General features: G+C 37.7%; 2 protein-coding genes across 2 annotated transcripts; both read left to right on the forward strand.

Annotated features, from left to right (window-relative positions):
* The first annotated feature begins 11,778 nt into the window (after positions 1-11,778).
* On the forward strand, positions 11,779-17,351 carry LOC129008481 (olfactory receptor 10G4). The gene is made up of 2 exons (XM_054440786.2): positions 11,779-11,894; positions 14,167-17,351. Exon 2 carries the CDS (start codon positions 14,194-14,196, stop codon positions 15,127-15,129), a length of 936 nt encoding a protein of 311 aa, XP_054296761.1. The 5' UTR covers positions 11,779-11,894; positions 14,167-14,193; the 3' UTR covers positions 15,130-17,351.
* Positions 17,352-21,599: 4,248 nt separating this feature from the next.
* Positions 21,600-22,586, forward strand: LOC129008758 (olfactory receptor 10G9). Its single transcript, XM_054441070.1, has one exon. It carries the CDS (start codon positions 21,600-21,602, stop codon positions 22,584-22,586), a length of 987 nt encoding a protein of 328 aa, XP_054297045.1.
* The last annotated feature ends 1,108 nt before the right edge of the window (positions 22,587-23,694 follow it).

The raw sequence follows: 23,694 nt of genomic DNA on the forward strand, positions 1-23,694 counted from the left end.
AAAAAATTATAGTGGCAGATCAAAAGTAACCTATGAATTTCCCTAAAGCTGGTCTCATTTTTTGTTAAGGGAACTGCTTCTTCTTTATCTAAGTCACAGCACAGGACAGGCAGGGAGATTGTAGCCAGTGAGCAAAAAAAGAGACAGTGAGAACAGGGAGTCAAAAAGTCACAAGAGCCAGAGGAGAATCATACAAGACATTTCAAGGTCCAGAGAGTGGAGACACTAGCCACACGCATGTTTTCCTCTGTGGGGTGTTTTGAACCAGAAGGGGTATCAGGTGAGAAAACCTTGAACGAATGACAATGTAGGTTTGACTGACTTGGGTAGATTTGAAAGTGGTGAGTGAGGATTTGAATAGAAATTGAGGAAGGCCATTGGTAGCTGATGACATTGGATGCCCAGTGTCAGAAGAGTTAATGTTAAGTATTAATTGTGGTCTCCCGAGTTGAAGACATTTGCATTAGGAAGGTTTTCTGGCCTGGATGTCTGGTGTAATAGATCATTTAGAAGAACACATGGAAAACAAGGGCTGTTGGGTGTTGACTGCTTATCTGTAATGAAGATCTTAAAATCACAGTCCTCGGGTTTTAAATTTCTAACTTAATACATGGACAGAGAACTAGATTATTTCTATAACTGTCCAAGCAGAATCTGCTATCTCTTATAGAATTGGGGATAATCTAGTTAAGTTAATGAATTGCAATGTAGATTAAATACACATACTTACTACGTTTCTTTTGTGGTAGTTAAGACATTTACTGTGAAAGGTTGGGACACTGAGAGTTGGAATGGGGTCATTGGTTCTCTACCTCTCCTGGTGATTTTACATATCATATTAGTAAATTTATTTTCTGCTTATACCTAGGAAGGGCATAAAAAATTTAAGTTATTTTGGAATGGGATGGCAATTTCTAATGCAAGTAGCAGTTTACAGGAAGGGTCTGAGAGTCTCGAATCTGCCATTTTCAGATAAAGGATATACAGAAGCCCAGGGACATTCAGTGATTGTGATAAAATAATGTCTCATTTTGTTGTGGCCACTGGCTGAAACAGCAAAAACAATATATATATATATTTTTTTTTTGAGATGGAGTCTCGCTCTGTCACCAGGCTGGAGTGCAGTGGCACAATCTCAGCTCACTGCAACCTCTGCCTCCCGGGTTCAAGCAATTCTCCTGCTGCTACCTCCCAAGTAGCTGGGACTACAGGCACGCACCACCACGCCCAGCTGATTTTTGTATTTTTAGTAGAGATGGGATTTCACCCTGTTGACCAGGATGGTCTCAATCTCTTGACCTCATGATCCGCCCGCCTCGGCCTCCCAAAGTGCTGGGATTACAGGCGTGAGCCACTGCTCCCAGGCCAACACATATCTTTTGAATGTAGATTCTTAATTATAATATCAGATGAATTCGTTTTTCCAGGGTTCTCATGTAAAATTAGGAAATAATTTAAAAAGAACAGGACTCTAAAATGCAAAGGAGATTAGTGGCGAGATTTGAATGATGCAGTGCCCTGATTCCCCAACTGCACATAGAATCTTCATAGCCAGAAAAATTGGTCTCTACTTCTCTGTCTGATGAGGCTATTCCTATCTTGCTTCCAGATTCAAGATGCTGCTCCAAGAAAGAGTTTTCTTTGGTCGCATATCTCAGATGCCCTTCCCCCCTCCCTAGTTCACCCCCTTTCCCACATTAATTTTTGTCAGATGAAAATAAATTCTGAAAAAGTTTTTTTCATTTTTTATCTATCCTCTCAAGCATTTATCCTCTGAGTTACAAGTAATCCAATTACACTCTTTAAGTTATTTTGTAATGTACAATTAAGTTATTATTGACTCTAGTCACCCAATTATGCTATCAAGTAGTAGGTCTTATTCCTTCTTTCTATTTTTTGTACCCATTAACCATCCACACTTCCTCCCCAACTCCCCCATTACTCTTCCCAGCCTCTGGTAACCATCCTTCTACTCTCTGTGTCCATGAGTTTAATGGGTTTGATTTTTAGCTCCCCAAAATAAATGAGAACATGTGATGTTTGTCTTTCCATGCCTGGCTTATTTCACTTGACATTAATGATCTCCAGTTCCATCCATGTTGTTGCAAATCACAGGATCTCATTCTTGTTTATGGCTGAATACTACTTCCTTGTGTATATGTACCACATTTTCTTTATCCATTCATCTGTTGATGAACACTTAGGTTGCTTCCAAATCTTGACGATTGTGAACAGTGCTGCAACAAACATAGGAGTGCCATTGAAGATTTGTATGCATTCTCAACATAAGCATGTTTTCCAGACATTCTGCATCCAATGTGCCAGCTTGCTCAGTTAATAGTAGTCTTATGTTATTTACTTACTGATTGGTTGATTGACATTAAGGCTCAACAGTAGCTTACATTAAATAAAGTTAAGGTACAGGGACAGAAATCTAATGGCTTGGTAAACCAGATATATGGAAGTAGATTTATCAAGTGCCACCTGTCTACTTGTGTGTAAACCATATTCCCTGAAAGAGCAAGAAACGTACTCCCTTTACCAAGTATCTAAAAATTACATTGAGGAAGGAAACATTAGGGACCAAGGATAGTAGTAGATGGATGCAGTTGAAATAAACTTCTCAACATTACGATGATTGATGGATCATAAGTAGTGGGACTAAACTACCAGAGGAGAAATGGAGAAAGTTATTAGAGTGAACAATAAGAGCACTGTGATAGTCTAAATAGATCAACCAACAAAGAATTTTGGCAAACCTGAAAGCCCTTCCTTTTTGCTTAATATAACAAAATTCTATCAGGTCTCATAAATAGAGTCCAAAATTAAGCCACCATGAGTGTCAATGCCATTGATCAGTTCCCTGATTGAGTCAGTTTACTGAGTCAGTGTCATTTAAAAGCAGAGCAGGTATTCTCCACAGTAACAACACAAGCATGTGCTATGAATATTCTTCCTGGCCTTCCTCAGATGGACCTGTCTTCCTTCCATGGATTAAATACTCAGGGAAAATATCTAGACCATTTTAAATTTATTGAACTCTATCTTTGTGAGGTAATGAATGGAGTTTGGAACCAAGTCCACCTTAGTAGAATGTCGAATTACTCTGACCTTATTTCCTAGTTTAGGAGTGTGAAGTTGGAATTGATGTTCTTAGTAACTGAGAGAATCTCTGTGTTGATTCCCTGACCTGGAAATAAGTAGGGGCTGTTTCAATAGAAAGGGGCATATGGAAGCCCCTGGGTATTCCAATTTTCAGTAAAAGAGTCATAAAAACTACTGCATCTTTAGGGCAGCTCATTGAGATTAATATCACTATCAACGTCTTAAAAGATTCAGGATGTAAATTTTTATCACATTTCCATTTAACTCAGCAGTTTGATAGGTGAAGAATGACCGGGAATTGTAAGTTAACTTGGTAGCCACTAATATTATATCTCCTGATCTAGATGTGTTTTTATTGGAATATATCAGTACAGTCACTAGCCCAGTGATATTAACTGATTAATGCTTTTGTCCGAATTTCCCCAAATACAAAATATGTTATATGCAAACAATTTTTATATGTGAATACATACCCACATATTCATACATACATATATACATATATAATAATAAAATAAAATGTGTAACCAGGATCCAATTTGATAATAAAATGTTGCAAAACCATTAAATGAATTTATTTTTGTACTTTTATCCCATACAGCCTGCTCTCCCTACCAGAGATAATGTTCCTGAAATGTCTGTTAACCCTTCCCTTGATTTTCTTTATAACCTTACTGCCCCAGCCTGGCAAAGTATTGTCACCTAGTTGGTGTTATAATTGTGACTTCCAAAAGGCCATTCCACCTTTCTTTCAATCCAGTTGCTTCAGAATGATGAGGAACATGGTAAGACCAGTGAATTCCATGACCACAAGCCCACTGATGTACTTCTTTAGCTGTAAAGTGAGTGCCTTGGTCAGAGGCAATACTCTGTAGAATACCATGATGGTCGATTAGGCATTCCATGAGTCCACAGATGGTAGTCTTGGCAGAAGCACTCCGTGCAGGATAGGCAAACCCATATCCGGAGTGTCTATTCCAGTGAGGACAAACCTCTGTCCTTTCCATTATGGAAGAAGTTCAATTTAATCAACCTTCCACCAGGTAGCTGGCTGATGACCTCAAGGAATGGTGCCATATCGAGGGCTCAGTGTTGGTCTCTGTTGCTAGCAAATTGGGCACTCAGTGTGGCCATAGCCAGGTCAGCCTTGGTGAGTGGAAGTCCATGTTGTTGAGCCCATTTGTAACCTCCATCCCTGCCACCATGGCCACTTTGTTCATGGGCCCGTTGGGCGATGACAGGGTGCCTGGCGTAAGAGGCTGAGTGGTGTCCACAGAACAGGTCATCCTATCCACTTGATTATTAACATCACCTCTGCTGAGATCACTCATTGGTGAGCACTCACATGGGATACAAATATCCCCACATTTTTTGACCACTCAGGCCCATCCACACAGCTCTTCTCCAGATTTCTTTGTCACCAATTTTCCATTCATGCCTCCTCCAAGTCCCTGACCATCCAGCCAAACCATTGGCTGCAGCCCATGAATCAGTATGTTAATTGCATATCTGGCCATTTCTCCTTCTCCACTGCTTGAATTTCTGCCCACTGGGAGCATTTCCCTTCACTGCTGTTCTTCATGAATGTCCTGGAAAGAGGCTGTAGTGCTGCAGCTGTCCACTTTCGGGTGATGCCTGTATATCGTGCAAGACCATCTGGGAACCAGGCCCTAGTCTTCTCTTCCTCTGTCAACTGATCATAGGGAACTCCCCATGAGGCCATCAGTGTAGGCTGGGGGAGAGAAGGCAGGGTGGCAGGAGTGGAGACCGTGGGCACTTGAGTCACCTCTTCATGTAACTTGCTTGTGCCTTCAAGACCTGCTTGAGCCCGATCATGTATATATCATTTCCATTTATTTATGGAATGTTTCTGTGCACAAACCACTTCATGACTATATGGGTCAGAAATCACCCAGTTTATAATAGGCAGTTCAGGTCGTATGGTGACTTGATGAGCCATTGATAAAATATTCTAGAACACTAGAAAACATTTATAGAAAAAATATTTAAAAAGACAAATTTGAAAGTACATTTAACCTTATAATAAAAAAATGAATTAATGTTCTTGTTTCCTAAAGGTTCAGACAAATCAATAAGAAAAACTATTAACTCAAAAGAAAGAAATAATAAAGTTATGAAGCTCTGAACAGCTAATTCACAAAAGGAGATACACTTGTCATACACATGTGATAGGGTTCTATATCATACTCTTATAAAATAATATGTATTTACTCATGCGTGTAAAAGCAATGAAAATTATGACAGCAATAATGTCTAATGATTACTTATACAATCGGGAAATAATTAGGTTAGGTATTTCTTTGGGAAAAGCCACTCTGAAAGTCTAAACAACGAAAAAATGTTTGGGAATTTGGATCTTTTGAACCACTATTCAAAGATGATGAATGAGAGAGTGATGCTGAGCTGGAGAGTGCCAACAAGTGAGGACCATTATGGATTCTGGAAAATTTTAAGTTGAGAGCAAGCAGTTGTGAGTGTTTCTCAATCATTGGTGAGGGAAAAGGGTAAGTCTTTCCTTCCTCTTAGGTATAAATATTAGTTAGAGGAAGGCATGGGCTGTTCTCAGGAGAGTTCAAATAAGAAACACTAAGGAATTATGTGCATGCTGATGAAGAACCTCTTATTGGTCTCTTCCTATTGTTTTTGTGTTCATCAAGGGAATCTGAAAGCCCAAGAGAAATCCCAGCCTGTGAAACACAAATTAAGTTCAGTTCCCTGCACTTCAACTAGTTTGGTCCCTGTGTAGAAATGGACCACTCTTTCTCAACACTGTGTATCTGTTCTTTGAGTGATAATTTTCAAACTAGTGCCTGAACATAGGGTATAGAAAGTAAAAAATTTTGAGAAAAAACTCTGATGAGTTTTATTATTGAAATGAATCACATACTGTCAGTTGAGTTCTTAAAGGGGCAGATTTAACTCATATTTTTCCTGCTTCTCTTCATCCTCAAGTTCCATATAGAACAATGTTACTTGGAAATCGTTAGCATTCATCCTAACTTTGGTAATCTAGTCTCTCTTCTTAGACAGATAGATAGATAGATAGATAGATAGATAGATAGATAGATAGACAGATAAAGTAATTAAGGATCTATAAATAGAGTCTAAGTTGCTACAGCATAAACGAGCAAATCAAGCATTGACCCCACTCATTGACACTCCCATCTTAAAGTCTCAGGCTATCTTGAACTTCACATGATTAAAATTTTCATACTTCATCAAATTGGAATATGAGGCTATCTTAGGGATTGGGTCCTCCTGGTGCAGTAGAAGTTTTAGAGTTGTATTTGTTTTATTTTTGTGAGTTCTAATATCTATGTTGATGATTTCAATAATCCTATCCCTTTTATTTTTTCTCATATTTGAAAAAAATCTGACTTTAATGTAGCTTAAGTCACATACCTTAAAGATAGGACACATTGTATCTCAGCTCTACTAATAGCAGAGATCCTGGTTTCTTTTGTATTGGTGAAACAGTTTTATAATATTTTCCCATAAACTATTAATAAAAATTCTGAACTAAGATGATATATTGTATTCAGTTAAAATGTAATTTCTGCTTCAATTTTAATTGTATAGAATACCAACTTTTTTCGACATCAAGCCAACGTATGTCTTCCCTCCTGCTTTGGTTTCATTTTCCCTGTCTCAGGTGGTAGCTATTAAATAAGAAACATAGATTTGATGGAATGCTCTTCTCTTATAAGAACATTTTCCTAGGTTTGTGAGCATGTGGAGTAGGGGAGAATGGTAGGGGCAAAATATGTTCTCTAACAAAATCAACATTAGAAAATATTTAGACATCTGGGATAGAGGTATGTGTGATACCTAGTAGGTTGTAGTTGGGAGAACACATATGAACATCATGTTTCTGGAGCCTCTTGGGGGATGGTCAAGTGTAAGAGAAACAGAAGGGGAGTCATGTATGAAGCCTGGTGTTTTCTGGGTCATTTGGGAGGTTGTGGGAAATCCCGCTATGAGTTGTGCTAAGATCCCCCCTGCTCTGAGAGACCTGAGAGACACCCTTTTAAATAGAGACAGGAATGGGGGCACCAGTAGCAGTAGCAGGAATGAATCCTTCCTCAAAATCTAGCTTTGAAATTGAGAAAACTAATAATAATAGGATAATAATAAGATATATGTATTTTCTTACTCTCCGTGATCAAAAATGGCAATTCTGTAATACTGCTGCAAGGCATAATGTTTCATGACTCACTGTCATTTATTGAGCGGTTATCACCTGCCAGACACAGTGCGAAGTACTTTACATGTTTCATCTTATTTAATACTTATAACTTCTCAGTCAAGTAGGTGAGGCTAGTAATACCAAGTAATATGTGAGGAAACTAGAGATGAATTTGGTATACTGTAAACTTCTGAAATATTAACTGCTACCAAAAAGTAAATTCTTAGAATTAATAAAATGTGATGGGTAGAATTCAAAACAACCTCACAGATCCCCTAGACCACCTTCGTTGTATACCCTCCCTATATAATCACTGTCCCCTTAGTGTGGGTGGGACTTGGGAAAATGACAGGAATTCACTCCATTGATTCCATTATATTACATAACACATTAGCAGAGCAAACTGGAGAGAGATTTTCTTGCTGGCGTTGAAGAAGTAAGCTGTCATGTTGTAGAAGGCCAGGTAACGAGGATCCTAGGATCTAGGATGGCTTCTACAAGTTGAGAGTGATATGCCCTGCCAACAACCAACAGGAAAACTGGGACCTCAGTCCTAAAACTGTAAGGAACTGAATCATGCCAAAAACAATAATCTTGGAGGATGATCCCAAGCCTCAAATGAAATTGCAGCCTCTGGCTGATATACTGATTAAAACCTGCTGAGACCATGAGCAGAGGATCCAACTGACCTGACCCACAGAGAGGGTGAAATAATAAAATTACATGTTTTATGCCACTGTTTATGGTCATTTTTAATATATCAGTGAAAATCTAATACAGTGTGTTTCTTCTACTTTCTTCTGCATGTGGATCTCTATTTGTGTGTGTACGTGTGTGAGAAACAGAGAGAAAGAAAGATTGGAAAATTACTTCATCTTTATGAAAGAAGCTTTGTAACAGTGAAGGCCAGGATAACTGTAGAATTATCTACCATGGGTGATGCAGTTTCCACATAGAGAATGGGTTATCAGTTCTCAATTAACTGCTACATGCTGGATGCTCTTTATATCCCAGTGGGGAGAGAGATGAAGGGTGAGAAGAAATGTCCAACGCCATCCTCATGACAGCGTTCATCCTCATGGACCTTCCCCATGCCCCAGCTCTGGAAGCCCCACTCTTTGGAGTCTTCCTGGTGGTGTATGTGCTTACTGTGCTGGGGAACCTTCTCATCCTGCTGGTGATCAGGGTGTACTCTCACCTCCACACCCCCAGGTGTACTCTCTCCTCCACACCCCCAAGTACTACTTCCTCACCCATCTGTCCTTCATTGACTTGTGGTTCTTCACTGTCACGGTGCCCAAAATGCTGACGACCTTGTTGTCCCTGTGTGGCAAGGCTATGTCCTTTCACAGTTGTATGACCTAACTCTATTTCTTCTACTTCCTCGGGAGCACCGAGTGTTTGCTCTACATGGTCATGTCCTGTGATCGCTATAGAGGAAATACTCAGCACTTCCCAAGTAGTGAAAACACTCCCCACGAAGTGAGCCAAATGCTAGTGGCCCAGGAGGGCACACGTGCTCCCACTCATCAGCCTGGCATATCTGAGTGGGTAACTAAGAGTGGATAGTTCTTAGTGGGCAATTCAAAATTAGTAATATAATTTAGTTATCCATGTGAAATGTATTACATGTATAGGTCTCAGCATTAAACATTATTCCAAACGACCTGCACAGTTATAATTCTTTCACAGATTATCTAAGACATTTTTAAATTCACAGCTAGATTTTTATTTAGGATGAACGTGCTTGTAATATCTATTGATGCATTTCTCATCAATAGATTTTTTTTTAACTTTAAAAAAATATATATATATATTGTAGTTGGGTCTCAGGGATACACAGTGGAATCATTCTTATATGTGAGCTGATGACATGCTTTTGTATTTTTTTGTGTGTACACAAAAATTTAAGAATTTACAATCATGGGGGATATTGTTTAAGGATAACAAATATGAGAGGTAATTTTTCTGTTTGTGGCTATTTCTATTTAAATATCTTTTTGGTTGTTTTAGTATATCTATGTATTTGTACATGTATATACAAATCCAAATGTATGCGAAAGAAAGCATACAATATATAATATATAGATATGTTAATGAAAATTCAACACACACACACACACGTACATATATTCCCTAAAATATATGTATATATATGTATCCCCTAAAATATATGTACATATATGTACATATATCCCCTAAAATATTATTTGTAGAAACACCACATTAAATTGGCAGAGATAGCAAACTATTCAAAATGACTATCAAATAATGAATGTAATATAAATTGTTGTATATTCACACAATGGATTACTATACAGCAACGATAATATATGATCTATAGCTACATGTAAGATGATATATGCATTTATCTTTTGTGCTCATTTATTTATGTTTATTAACATTCAATATAAAAAATTAAATATCTAGATCAGTGAAGGCAATCTTGCCCTGCCAGTTTTGCTTAGCAATGTCTGGAGATATTGTTGCAGGTCACAGGTGCTCACATCCAGCGGCTAGAGGCCAGGGATGTGGGTAAACATCCCACAGTGCATAGCACAGACCCTCATCACAAGGCTTATCTTGCCCTAAACATCCATTGTGCTGAATATGAGAAAACTTGATCTGACTTTAAGTAAAAATGCGTGAGACCACTACAATAGAAATAACAAGATATTTTCAAAGAAATATAAAAGTTGCTGAAGAAACTGGGCATTACTATATGCATATAAAATGGAAGATTCATATTTTAAAGTCACCAATTCTCTTCGAATTGATATATATAGATTCAATGTAATTCCAATAAAATCCCAGCATTTGATTTTGCAGATATGAATATGTAGATCCTACAGTGTGTATTGAAACGAAATGGATCAGGAAAATGGTCAAGGCAGTCTTGCAGAAATAAAATACAGTTGAAAGATACACAACACCAGATATCAAAACCTATTATGAAGCTATACTAATTCAGAAAGTGTAGAATTGGTATAAGTATTTGTATGGAAATGAAGAGAGGATAAAAGAAATAGACTTGTATATATTCATATAACAAAGATGGCACTTCAGTGCAGTAAAGCAATAATGGTTTCTTCAATACATTATTTTGAGTTATTGGGTTTTCAGAATGAAAAAATAATCTTGACCCTATCTCATACTATACACATAAAAAATCAATTACAATGGATAGGAGATAAAAATATGGTAGATTTTATGACATTCAGTTAGTAAATATATTTCAAAGAAAACAAACAGAAGAAGCTAACCATAAAAATGATACATTAAAGTTATTACATTTTGAAATAGAAAATCTTCAGCTTATTTTCTTTGCATGTAATTTAATAAAACCAGAGTTTAATAAGCAAGTTATAAAATAGAAAACAAAACCATGAGAATTTAAACAAAATCCATAAAAACATCTTCTGTTAATGAGGTAATTATAACTATAATTAAAATTGTATAGCAAATAAAAACATCCTGATGTTACATGTGAAGTAAAATTAATTTCCAATGAAATAGGGATATAATGAAGGAAAAAAACTTAAAGCATTAAATATTACATAAGTGAAAGTAATAAACCTGTGTGCAAGAAAATCCTTTGAAAGCAAAATACTAACATCAGAAATATATTGGAATCAATTAATAAAATATCCTAGAACATTAAAAGCATCTGTACAAATAAAAATTACTTAAATAACAAAAATTTGAGAGCACATTTTATCTTACAATAAAACAAAGAATTAATGTTTTTAATTTGTAAAACTTCAGACAAGTTAATAGGATAAAGATTATTATCTAAAAGGAAAGAAATCAGTAAAGATCTTGAAAAGTTAATTTTCAAAAGGAGATATATGCATGAAATGTTGAACAGTGTTTACTCATGCTTGTAAAAGCAATGAAAATTATGACAGCAGTACTATCTAGTTATTACTTATACAACAGGGAAATAATTATTTTAGGTAGGTTTATCTTTGGAGAGGAGCCACTCTGAAACTCTAAACAACAAAAAAAGTTTGGGAATTTGGATGTTTTGAACCACCATACAAAGACAAATGAGAGAGTGATGCTGAGCTGCAGAGCACCAAGTGAGGACGATAATGGATTCTGGAAAATTTTAAGTTGAGAGCAAGCAGTTGTGAGTGTCTCTCAATCACTGGTGAGGGAAAAGAGTAAGTAATTCCTCCTTCTTTCCTCTTAGATACAAATATTAGTTCCAGGAAGATAAGGACTCTTCTCAGGAGGGTTCAAATTAGAAACACTAAGGAAATGCATGCATGCTTATGAAGAACTTTTCACTGGTCTCTTCATGTTGTTTTGTGCTCCTCAGGGGAACCCAAAAGCCCCAGAGAAATCCCATCCTCTGAGACACAAATCAAGTTAAGTTCCTGCCCATGTTCATTTCCATTCCCTGCACTTCAACTAGTTTGGTCCTTAAATAGAGATGGACCAGTCTTTCTCAACACTGTGCACCAGTTCTTTGAGTGATATCTTGCAAACTAGTGCCTATACATAGTGGGTAGAAAGTGAAAAATTGGGGGAAAAAGTTAGATGAGTTTTATTACTGAGAAGAATCACATACTGCAAGGTGAGTCCTTAGAAATGCAGATTTAAACTTATTTTCTCTATCTTCCCTTCTTTTCTTTATCTTAACTTTAATTCAGAGCTAAGATATTCAGGAATTATTAGAATGTGTTCTAAAATTGATTAATCAAGGTAGACTGATGTAATTGAGGGTATACAAATAGGGACCAAATGTCTTCATCAGGGATATTCAAGGCAAACATTGTCTCTACTGATTGAGACTCCTGCCTTAAGTATCAGGGAACAATGGACTTCACCTCATAGAATTTTCATATTTCATAAAATCTGATTATGCCGCATTCCTGAGGACTGGGTCCTGCTGGTACAGTAGAAATTTCAGAGTTATAGCTTCTATTTTTAAGGTTCTGATATCCATGTTGGTGATTATAATAATGCTGCTTCTGCTATTTATTTACATGTTTGAAAAACCTTGCTTTAGTGTAGCTTCAGCTGCATTTCCTGGTGGTAATAGGTCAGGATACATTTTACCTAGGTTCTGTAAACTGCAGATATCCTGGTTTCTTCCATATTAATGAATCAGTTTCATAGTCTTCCCCACAGAACAATTCATAACAAGCCTAGACTAAGAAAACATTTTGTATTCAGTTAAAAACATCATTTCAACCTGAATACCAATTGTACAGAATCTCAGCTTTTCTTCACATCACGCCAACATATATCCTTCCTCTTGCATTGGTTCTGTTTTCCTGTCTTAGGTGGTAGGTATTAAAAAAGAAACATAGACTTGAAAGAATTGTCTTTTATTATGCATTGCCTGGGGTTATGAATATATGGAGAAGGGGAAGATGATGGGAAGCAAAATGTTATCTCTAACAAAGCCAATATTAGGAAACATTTACACATCTAGGATAGAGTGATGTACAATAGAAAGCTAGACCCTATCTAGTAGATTGTAGTTGGGAGAGCACATATGAACATCATGTTCTTAGAACCTCCCAGGGGATGGCCTAGTGTAAGAGAAACAGGGCCAGTCATGTATGAAGCTTGGTGCTCTCTGGATCATTTGGGAGGTGGGAGGTTGTAGGAATCCCACTATAGAGTTGTGCTGAGATTCTTACCTGCTCTAAGAGACCTAGGAGAAGCCCTTTAAAAGCAGGCAATAGTAAGGACATCAGTAACAGTATTGGGCATGAAATAGTCCACAAAGACATAGCTCTTAGATTAATAAGGACTCTCTGAAAACACTCAGAGAATATATGAACTCTATCTAAGATAAAAAATGGCAAATCCGTAATACTGCTGCAAGGCACAATGTCATAAGACTCAGTATCATTTATTGAGCAGTTATTACCTGCCAGGCATAGTATTTAGTACTATACATTAACCTTATTTAATGCTGAGAATTTCTCAGTGAGGTAGGTGATGTTAGTGATGTCAGATATAATAACATATGAGGAAACTAGTGGATAATTTATGTGTACTGTGTTTCATTCCTAGTAACAATTAAATTCTTGTTCTTTTAAGTTTTCCCATGAACTCTGCAATGAAAATAGAATATGGTAGGTGGAATCCCAAGGAGCCCTCTAAATTCCCACCCACTGGTATACATTTCCTATTTAATAACCTTTCAGTGTGCATGAGACCTGTGACTATGATGGGATATCACCCCGATTACAATTATGTTACAGAACATTTTGCCACAGTAAACTGGACAGAGATTCTTTTCTTGAATTTGAAGAAGTAAGCTGTCATGTCATCAAAGGCCAGGTGAGGAGGAATTTAGGACATAGGGTGACCTCTGTAAAATGAGATTGATATGTCCTGCCAAAAACCAGCAAAAAAACAGACCTCTGCCCAAAAACTGCAAGAATGGGATACTGCCAACACCTGCAATAGACTTGGAAGAGGATTGTGGTCCTCCCATGAGATTTCAGCTTCTGGTGACACATTGATTGAGACCTGTTGATACTCTCAGCAGAGGGTCCAGCTGACCTGACCCACAGAGAGGGTGAGATAAAAATTTTACACGTTTTATGGCACTAAGTTTGTGGTATTTTTTAATATATCAATGGAAATCTAATATAGTGTTTCTCTACTTTCTTCTGCATGTGTGTCTCTGTGTGTGTGCACCTGTGTGAATGTGTGTGAGAGAGGCTGAAATAATTTCATCATCATCTCTGTGAGGGAAGCTTTGTAACAAGCAAAGTGCAGGATAACTCCAGAATTATCTACCTGGTTAATGCAGTTTCCACATAGAGAATGGATTCTCATTTCTCAATTAACTGCTAAATGCTGGGCGCTCTTTATACCCCCAGAGGGAGAGAGACCAAGAATGAGAAGAAATGTCCAATGCCAGCCTCATGACAGCGTTCATCTTCACGGGCCTTCCCCATGCCCCAGGGCTGGACGCCCTCCTCTTTGGAGTCTTCCTGTTGGTTTATGTGCTCACTGTGCTGGGGAACCTCCTCATCCTGCTGGTGATCAGGGTGGATTCTCACCTCCACACCCCCATGTACTACTTCCTCACCAACCTGTCCTTTATTGACATGTGGTTCTCCACTGTCACGGTGCCCAAAATGCTGATGACCTTGGTGTCTCCAAGCGGCAGGACTATCTCCTTCCACAGCTGCGTGGCTCAACTCTATTTTTTCCACTTCCTGGGGAGCACCGAGTGTTTCCTCTACACGGTCATGTCCTATGATCGCTACCTGGCCATCAGTTACCCGCTCAGGTACACCCGCATGATGAGTGGGTGCTCGTGTGCTCTCCTGGCTACCGGCACTTGGCTCAGTGGTTCTCTGCACTCTGCTGTCCAGACCATAATGACTTTCCATTTGCCCTACTGTGGACCCAACCGGATCCAGCACTACTTCTGTGACGCACCGCCCATCCTGAAACTGGCCTGTGCAGACACCTCAGCCAACGAGATGGTCATCTTTGTGGACATTGGGATAGTGGCCTCAGGCTGCTTTGTCCTGATAGTGCTGTCCTATGTGTCCATCGTCTGTTCCATCCTGCGGATCCGCACCTCAGATGGGAGGCGCAGAGCCTTTCAGACCTGTGCTTCCCACTGTATTGTGGTCCTTTGCTTCTTTGTTCCCTGTGTTGTCATTTATCTGAGACCAGGCTCCATGGATACCATGGATGGAGTTGTGGCCGTTTTCTACACTATGCTGACGCCCCTTCTCAACCCTGTTGTGTACACCCTGAGGAACAAGGAGGTGAAGAAAGCTGTGTTGAAACTGAGAGACAAAGTAGCACATCCTCAAAGGAAATAAATACTAGGAAGTAAATACACTAGTTTGTTTAAAAATAGTAATCTAATTTAGTTATTCATGTGAAATTGGTTACATGTATAGTTCTCAGTGTTAAACATTATTCCAAAACACCTGCACAGTTATAATTCTTCCACAGATTGTCTAAGACAGTTTTAACATCACAGCTAGACTTATGTTTATGATGAACATGATTATATTCTGAATTATTGACTCATTTCTCATCAATAAGTTTATATTAAGTTTAAAACATATTTTAATCAAATCTCAGGGATAGATGATTAATTGATGTTTATAAATTGATAAACGGTTTTTGTGTTTTGTTTGATTTCATATACACATAAACTTAAGAATGTACCATCATGGAGACATAGTTCAAAACCAGAAACAAATATTATTCAAAACCAGCAAAAAATATCATTTTTCTAATCGTGGCTGTTCAAATTTCTTTTTGGTTTTAACGTATCTATATATTTGTATGTGTATATACTAATCCAAACATGTATACAAAAGAAAGTACATGACATTTAACATATTTAACATATAGGTTTTCATATATTTATGTTATGTATATGTATTTGTCTATTTACATATATATCTGAAAACATTTCTAGAAACACTATTTTAATTGGCAAGAATAGCTAGCTATTAGTATTTAAAATATTACCAATGAATCAATTAGAAATTGTATATTCACAGAATAGATTACTATCCAGCAATGATAACGAATGATCTAACAACTACATGTATAATTGTTTATTCACTTTATACATTTGCACCCATTTTTAATGTTTGTTAAGATCCAATATAAAAAATTAAATCTCTTAAATATCTAGATTACTTGGGGCTGTTTTGTCTCCTAGTTCACTTGGCAATGTCTGGAAATATTCTTGCTTGTCACACACGCTGGCATCTATTGGCGATAGGTCAGGGGTGTTAAACATTCCACAATGCACAGGAGAGACCCTCACAACAAAGCTTATCATGGCCAAATGTCGATAGTGCTGAGGATGAGAACCCGGAGCTGAATTTAATTTTAAGCAACATGTGTAAGACCACGACAATAGAAATAAAATATTTTCAGATAAATATAAAATTTGCTGAATGAATCTAAGATTATAAAGTGCACGTGGAGACTCATATTTTTAAAATACCAATTCCATTCAAATTGATCTATAGATTTGACGCTATTCCAAGTAAAATCCCAGCATTTGATTTTGCAGCTATGGACATGTGGATCTTAAAGTGTGGATTGAAATGGAATGAGTCCCAAAATGGTCAAGACTCTCTTGAAGAAATAAAGGATAACTGAAAGATTGACAACACTAGTTGTCAGAACTTATGACAAAGCTATAGTAACTCAGAGAGTCTTGTATTTGTATGAGACTAGACAAATAGAAAAATGGAACTGAATACAGAGTAAAGAAATAGACTGGTACATATTTGTATGACAAAGATGACATTGCAAAGCAATAAAGCATGATTGCTTTCTTGGATAAGTTATTTTGGGGTATCTGGGTATTCAGAATAAAAAAATTAGTCTCGATCCTATTTCATACTATACACATAAAATACTCAATTATAGTAGATAGGATATATAAATGTGGTGGACTGTATGACACTTGTTTAGGTAAGACACTTTTTAGTAATGCAAAACCTTTTTGGAAAAAAATTAATTAAAATACTTTTTTAAATTTATTTTTTATTATTATACTTCAAGTTCTGGCGTAGATGTGCACAACTTGCAGGTTTGTTTCATAGGAATACATGTGCCATGTTGGTTTGCTGCACCTATCAACTCATCGGTTACATTAGGCATTTCTTCTAATGCTATCCCTCCCCCAGCCCCCCACCCCACAAAAGGTCCCGATGTGTGATGTTCCCCTCCCTGTGTCCATGTGTTCTCATTGTTCAACTCCCACTTATGAGTGAGAACATGTGGTGTTGGTTTTCTCTTCTTGTGTTACTTTGCTGGAAGATGTTAGTTTCCAGTTTCATCAATGTCCCTGCAAAGAACATGAACTCATCCTTTTTTATGGCTGCATAGTATTCCATGGTGTATATGTGCCACATTTTCTTTATCCAGTCTATCATTGATGGACATTTGGGTTGGTTCCAAGTCTTTGCTATTGTGAACAATGCTGCAATAAACATACATGTGCATGTGTCTTTATAGTAGCATGATTTATAATCCTTTGGGTATATACCCAGTAATGGGATTGCTGGGTCAAATGGTATTTCTAGTTCTAGATTCTTGAGGAATCATGACACTGTCTTCCACAATGGTTGAACTAATTTACACTCCCACCAACTGTAAAAGCGTTCCTATTTCTCCACATCCTGTCCAGCATCTGTTGTTTCCTGACTTTTTAATGATTGCCATTCTAGCTGGCATGAGATGGTATTTCATTGTGGTTTTGATTTGCATTTCTCTAATGACCAGTGATGATGCGCATTTTTTTGCAAAAAAAAATTTAAAGAAAATAAACAAAGGAAGCTAACTATAAAAATAATACATGAGACTAAAGTCATTACATTTTAAAATAGAAATTTTGCCACTCATTTTCTTTGATGATAATGTAATAAAACTAGAGGTTAATAAGCAAAGTATAAGAGAGAATATAAAAATAATTGGGGTCTTAAATCAAAATTTTTAAGAAGAAACCCACTTCAGTTAATGAGGTAATTACAACTAGAATCTCAAATTATATAGAAAATAAAAACATGCTTATGTCACACATAAAGTAAAATTAATTTCAGATGAAGTAAAGATTTAAATGAAGGAAAAAAACCTTAAAGCACTAAATATTACGTAAGTGAAAACTGATAAACTTGTGTGCAAGACAGTGGTTTTGTTTTTTGTTTGTTTGTTTGTTTTTGAGACAGGGTCTGGCTCTGTCGCTCAGGCTGGAGTGCCGTAGCACCATCTCCACTCACTGTAACCTTGGCCTCGTAGGCTCAAGTGATCCTTCCACCTCAGCCTCCTGAGTAGCTGGGTCTACAGGCACTCACCACCACGCCTAGCTAATTTTTGTATTTTTTGTAGAGACGGGATTTCACCATGTTGCCCAGGCTGGTTTCCAATTCCTGGGCTCAAGTGATCTGCCTGCCTTGGCCTCCCAAAGTGCTGAGATTACAGGTGTGAGCCACCAATATAGGCCAAGAAAATCCTTTTAAAGCAAAATACTGACATCAGAAAACATAGTAGAATCAATTTATAAAATTTCCTAGAACAGTAAACATATCTATACAAATTTAAAAATATTTAAATGGCAATAAATTTGGAAGTACATTTTACCTTACAGTGAAAAACAAATTAATGCTTTCAATTTGTAAAACTTCAGATAAATGAATAAGATAAAGACTATTACCATGAAAAAAGCAATGAATAAAGATTCTAAAAAGTTAATCTTCAAAAGGAGATGTACACATGAAATATTTATTCAGGCTTGTAAAAGCAATGAAAATTATGGCAGTAATAATATGTAATGATTACTTATACAATTGGAATATAATTATGTTAGGTAGGTAGATCTCTGGGGGAAAAGCCACCCTGAAACTGTAAACAACAGAAAAACTTTGGGAATTTGGATCTTTTGAACCACCATACAAAGATGGTGAATGAGACGGTGAGGCTGAGCTGGAGAGCGCCAACAAATTTTCCAGGACCATTATGGATCATGGAAAATTTAGAGTTGAGAGCGAGCAGTTGTGAGTGTATCTCAAATACTGGTGAGGGAAAAGAATAAGTCAGTCCTCCTTCTTTCTTCGTATGTATAAATATTGGTTCCAGAAAGACACTGGGCTCTTCTCAGGGGGGTTCAAATAAGAAACACTAAGGAAATGCATGCATGCTTATGAAGAACTGTTCATTGGTCTCTTCTTGTTGTTTTCTGCTCATCAAGGGAACCCAAAATCCCAAGAGCAATTCCATCTTCTGAGACATAAATCAAGTTAAGTTCCTACCCACCTTCATTTCCATTCCCTTCACTTCCACTAGTTTGGTCCTTGAATAGAAAGGGGCCACTCTTTCTTAACACCATGTGTCTGTTCTTTGAGTGGTATCCGGCAAACTTGGCACCTGTACACGGCATGTGGAAAGTGACAAATTGGGGCAAAAACTCAAATGAGTTTTACTATTGAAATGAATCACATACTATAAGGTGAGTTCTTAGAAATGTAGATTTAACTTATTTTCTCCTGCTTTCCCTCTTTTCTTTATCTCAAACTTTAATTCAGACAATTAGAGAACTGTTAAGACTTTGTCATAAAATCCGTTAGATAGTTAGATAGACAGATAGATACAGACAAAGTCGCTACATATACTACTATACACTAATATTCAAGTCAAACATTGACCCTGCAGATTGAAACTCTTGCTTTAAACTTCATTGGATGAGGATTTTCACATTCCATCAAAACTGATCATGAAGCTCTGCTGGGGATTGTTGGTCCTTTTGGTACAGTAGAAATTTCAAAGTAATACTGGTTCCATTTTAAAAGTTCTGATATGCATGCTGGTGATTACAGTAGCCTCCTTTCTGCAATTTATTTACATATTTGACAAACCTTCCTTTAACGTAGCTTAAGCCACATTCCCTGGAGGTATCTTATCTGGGCTTTGAGAAGAGCAGAGACTATAATTTCTCTCATATTGATGAACAAGTTTCATAGCGTTCTCCCACTGAACAATTAGTAAGAATCCTGAACTAATACAACATTTTGTATTAAGTAAAAAAACCTTACTTCTGCCTCAATTTCCATTATACAGAATCCCAGCTTCTCTTGACATCAAGGTGACATAGGCCCCTCTTCTTGCATTGGTCCCATTTTTTCCTGTCTCATGTTCTAGGTCTTAATTAAGAGACACAGACTTCATGGAATTGTCTTCTCTTGTGAGATCATTCATTACCTGGATTTATGAGAATAAGGAGTAGAGGAAGATGGTGAGGGGCCAACATGTGATATCTAACAAAGTTAATGTTAGAATATATTTAGAAACCTAGGGTAGAAGGAGTGTGCAAGACAGCTGGCACCTACCCAGCAGATTGTGTTTGGGAGAGCACATATGAATGCCATGTTCTCAGAACCACATAGGAAGTGCTCTAGGGTAACAGAAATGGGGGTGGGGGCAGTCATATATGAAGCTTGGTGCTCTCTGGATGATTTGGGAGGACGTGGGAATCCCACTATAGAGTTATGCTGAGATTCTTACCTGCTCTGAGAGACCTGGGAGAAGCCCTTTAAAAGCAGGCAGTAGTGAGGACATCAGTAACAGTATCAGGTATACAATAGTACAAAAAGACCTAGCTCTTAGATTCAGAACTCTCTGAAAACACTAAAAGAATATATGTACTCTCTTTCTCTCTAAGATCAAAAACAGCAATTCTGTAATACTGCTGCAAGGCACAATGTGGTAAGACTCACTGTGATTTATTGAGCAGTTATTACCTGCCAATCACAGTACTACGTGTTTAAATGTATCATCTTATTTAATGCTTATAATTTCTCGGTGAGGTAGGTGATGTTAGTAATGCCAAATAACATAAGAGGGAACTAGAGAATGATTTACTAGTACTGTTCAGTTTTCAAATACTCCTTGCTACTAATAATTAAATTCTTGGTGTGTTTTTTTTAAGTTTTCCCACGAGCAAGGCAGCAAAAATAGAATGTGGTAGATAGAATTCCGATCAGCCTTCAAGATTCTTGCCCACTGGTATACACCTTCTGTTTAATAACCTTCCTTTGAGCATGCCTGGGACCTGTTAATATGATGGGATATCACCCCTTTGACTGCATTATATAACATTATATAACATTTTATCATAGCAAACTGGAGAGAGTTTATCTCATTGGTTTCAAAGAAGTAACCTGTTGTGTTTTAAGAAGACCAAGTAACTAGGACTTTCTAGGACCTAGGGGGACCTCTGTAAGCTGAGAGTGATATGTCCTGCCAACAAACAGCAAGAAAGCTGGGACCTCAGTCCTAAAACTACAAGGAATTGAATCATGCACACAACCCCCATAAGGTTGGAAGATGATCCCAGCCTCAGATGAGATTGCAGCCCCTGGTGATACATTGATTAAAACCTGGTGAGACCCTGAACAGGGAACCCAGCTGACCTGACCCACAGAGAGGGCGAGACAATAAATTTACATGTTTTAAGCCAGTAAATGTGGTAATTTATACACCCATTGAAATCTAGACAATGTGTTTCTCCTAATTTATTCTGCATGTGTCTCTGTGTGTGTGTTTGTATGTGACAGAGAGAGAGAGAGAGAGAGAGAGAGAGAGAGACTAGGAAATCACTTCATTAGCTTTATGAAGGAAGCTTTGTAACAAGCAAAGTCCATGAAAACTCCAGAATTATCTACCTGGTTTTCATATAGAGAATGGCTTCTCAGTTATCAATTAATTGGTAAATGCTGGGTGATCTTTGTATCCCCAGAGGGAGAGAGAGCAATGAGAAGAAATGTCCAACACCAGCCTCATGACAGCGTTCCTCCTCACGGGCCTTCCCCATGCCCCAGGGCTGGACGCCCTCCTCTTTGGAGTTTTCCTGGTGGTTTATGTGCTCACTGTGCTGGGGAACCTCCTCATCCTGCTGGTGATCAGGGTGGATTCTCACCTCCACACCCCCATGTACTACTTCCTCACCAACCTGTCCTTCATTGACATGTGGTTCTCCACTGTCACGGTGCCCAAAATGCTGATGACCTTGGTGTCCCCAAGTGGCAGGACTATCTCCTTCTACAGCTGTGTGGCTCAACTCTATTTTTTCCACTTCCTGGGGAGCACCGAGTGTTTCCTCTACACGGTCATGTCCTATGATCGCTACCTGGCCATCAGTTACCCGCTCAGGTACACCAACATGATGAGTGGGAGCAGGTGTGCCCTCCTGGCCACCGGCACTTGGCTCAGTGGTTCTCTGCACTCTGCTGTCCAGACCGTATTGACTTTCCATTTGCCCTACTGTGGACCCAACCGGATCCAGCACTATTTGTGTGACACACCGCCCATCCTGAAATTGGCCTGTGCAGACACCTCAGCCAACGAGATGGTCATCTTTGTGGACATTGGGGTAGTGGCCTCAGGCTGCTTTGTCCTGATAGTGCTGTCCTATGTGTCCATCGTCTGTTCCATCCTGCGGATCCACACCTCAGAGGGGAGGCACAGAGCCTTTCAGACCTATGCCTCCCACTGCATTGTGGTCCTTTGCTTTTTTGTTCCCTGTGTTTTCATTTACCTGAGACCAGACTCCAGGAATGTCATGGATGGAGTTGTGGCCGTTTTCTACACTGTGCTGTCACCCCTTCTCAACCCTGTTGTGTACACCCTGAGAAACAAGGAGGTGAAGAAAGCTGTGTTGAAACTGAGAGACAAAGTAGCACATTCTCAGGGAGAACAAATACTAGGAAGTAAATACAATAGTTTGTTTAAAAATAGTAATCTAATTTAGTTATTCATGTGAAATTGATTATATGTATAATTCTCAGTGTTAAACATTATTCCAAAACACCTGCACAGTTATAATTCTTCCACAGATTGTCTAAGACAGTTTTAACATCACAGCTGGACTTATGTTTATGAGGAACATGCTTATATTCTGAATTATTGATTCATTTCTCATCAATATGTTCATATTAATTAAATATTTTCATCGAATCTCCGGGATAGATGGTTGAGTCCTTCATGTTTACAACTTGATAAAAAGTTTTGTGTTTTGTTTGATTTCTTTTGCGCACAAACTTAACAATTTACCATTATGGAGACATTGTTCAAAAATAGCTACAAATATCTGAGGTCATTTTTCTAATTGTGGCTGTAGCTGTTCAAATTTCTTTTTGGTTTTAATGTATCTGTATATTTGTATGTGTATATACAAATCCAAATGTGTATACAAAAGAAAGTCTGTAACATTTAGCATATTTAACATACAGGATTTCATATATTTATGTATGTATATGTATCTGTCTATTTACATATATGTATCTGAAAACATTTCTAGAAACGCTATTTTTAATGGGCAAAAATAGCAAGCTATTAATATTTAAATATTATCAATGAATCAAATAGAAATTGTGTATTCACAGAATAGATTACTATCCAGCAATGATAATGTATGATCTACAGCTACCTATATAATATTTTATGCACTTATCACATGCACCCATTTTATTATGTTTGTTAAGATTCAATATAAAACATTAAATCTCTTAAATATCTAGATCATTGGGGCTGTTTTGTCCCCTGGTTCATTTGGCAATGTCTGGAAATATACTTGCTTGTCAAAGGCACTGGCATCTATTGGCTATAGGTCAGGGGTATTAAGCATTCCACAATGCACAGGACAGACCCTCACAACAAAGCTTATCATGGCCAAAATGTCCATAGTGCTGGGGATGAGAACCTGGAGCTGAATTTAATTTTAAGTAACATGTGTAAGACCATGACAATAGAAATAAAATATTTTCAGATAAATATAAAGTTTGCTGAACGAATGTAGGATTACAACTTGCACACACGGAGACTCATGTTTTAAAAATGCCAATTTTATTCAAATAGAT

This window comes from Pongo pygmaeus, chromosome 9, assembly GCF_028885625.2.
Source record: "Pongo pygmaeus isolate AG05252 chromosome 9, NHGRI_mPonPyg2-v2.0_pri, whole genome shotgun sequence".
In the NCBI taxonomy this organism is placed as follows: domain Eukaryota; kingdom Metazoa; phylum Chordata; class Mammalia; order Primates; family Hominidae; genus Pongo; species Pongo pygmaeus.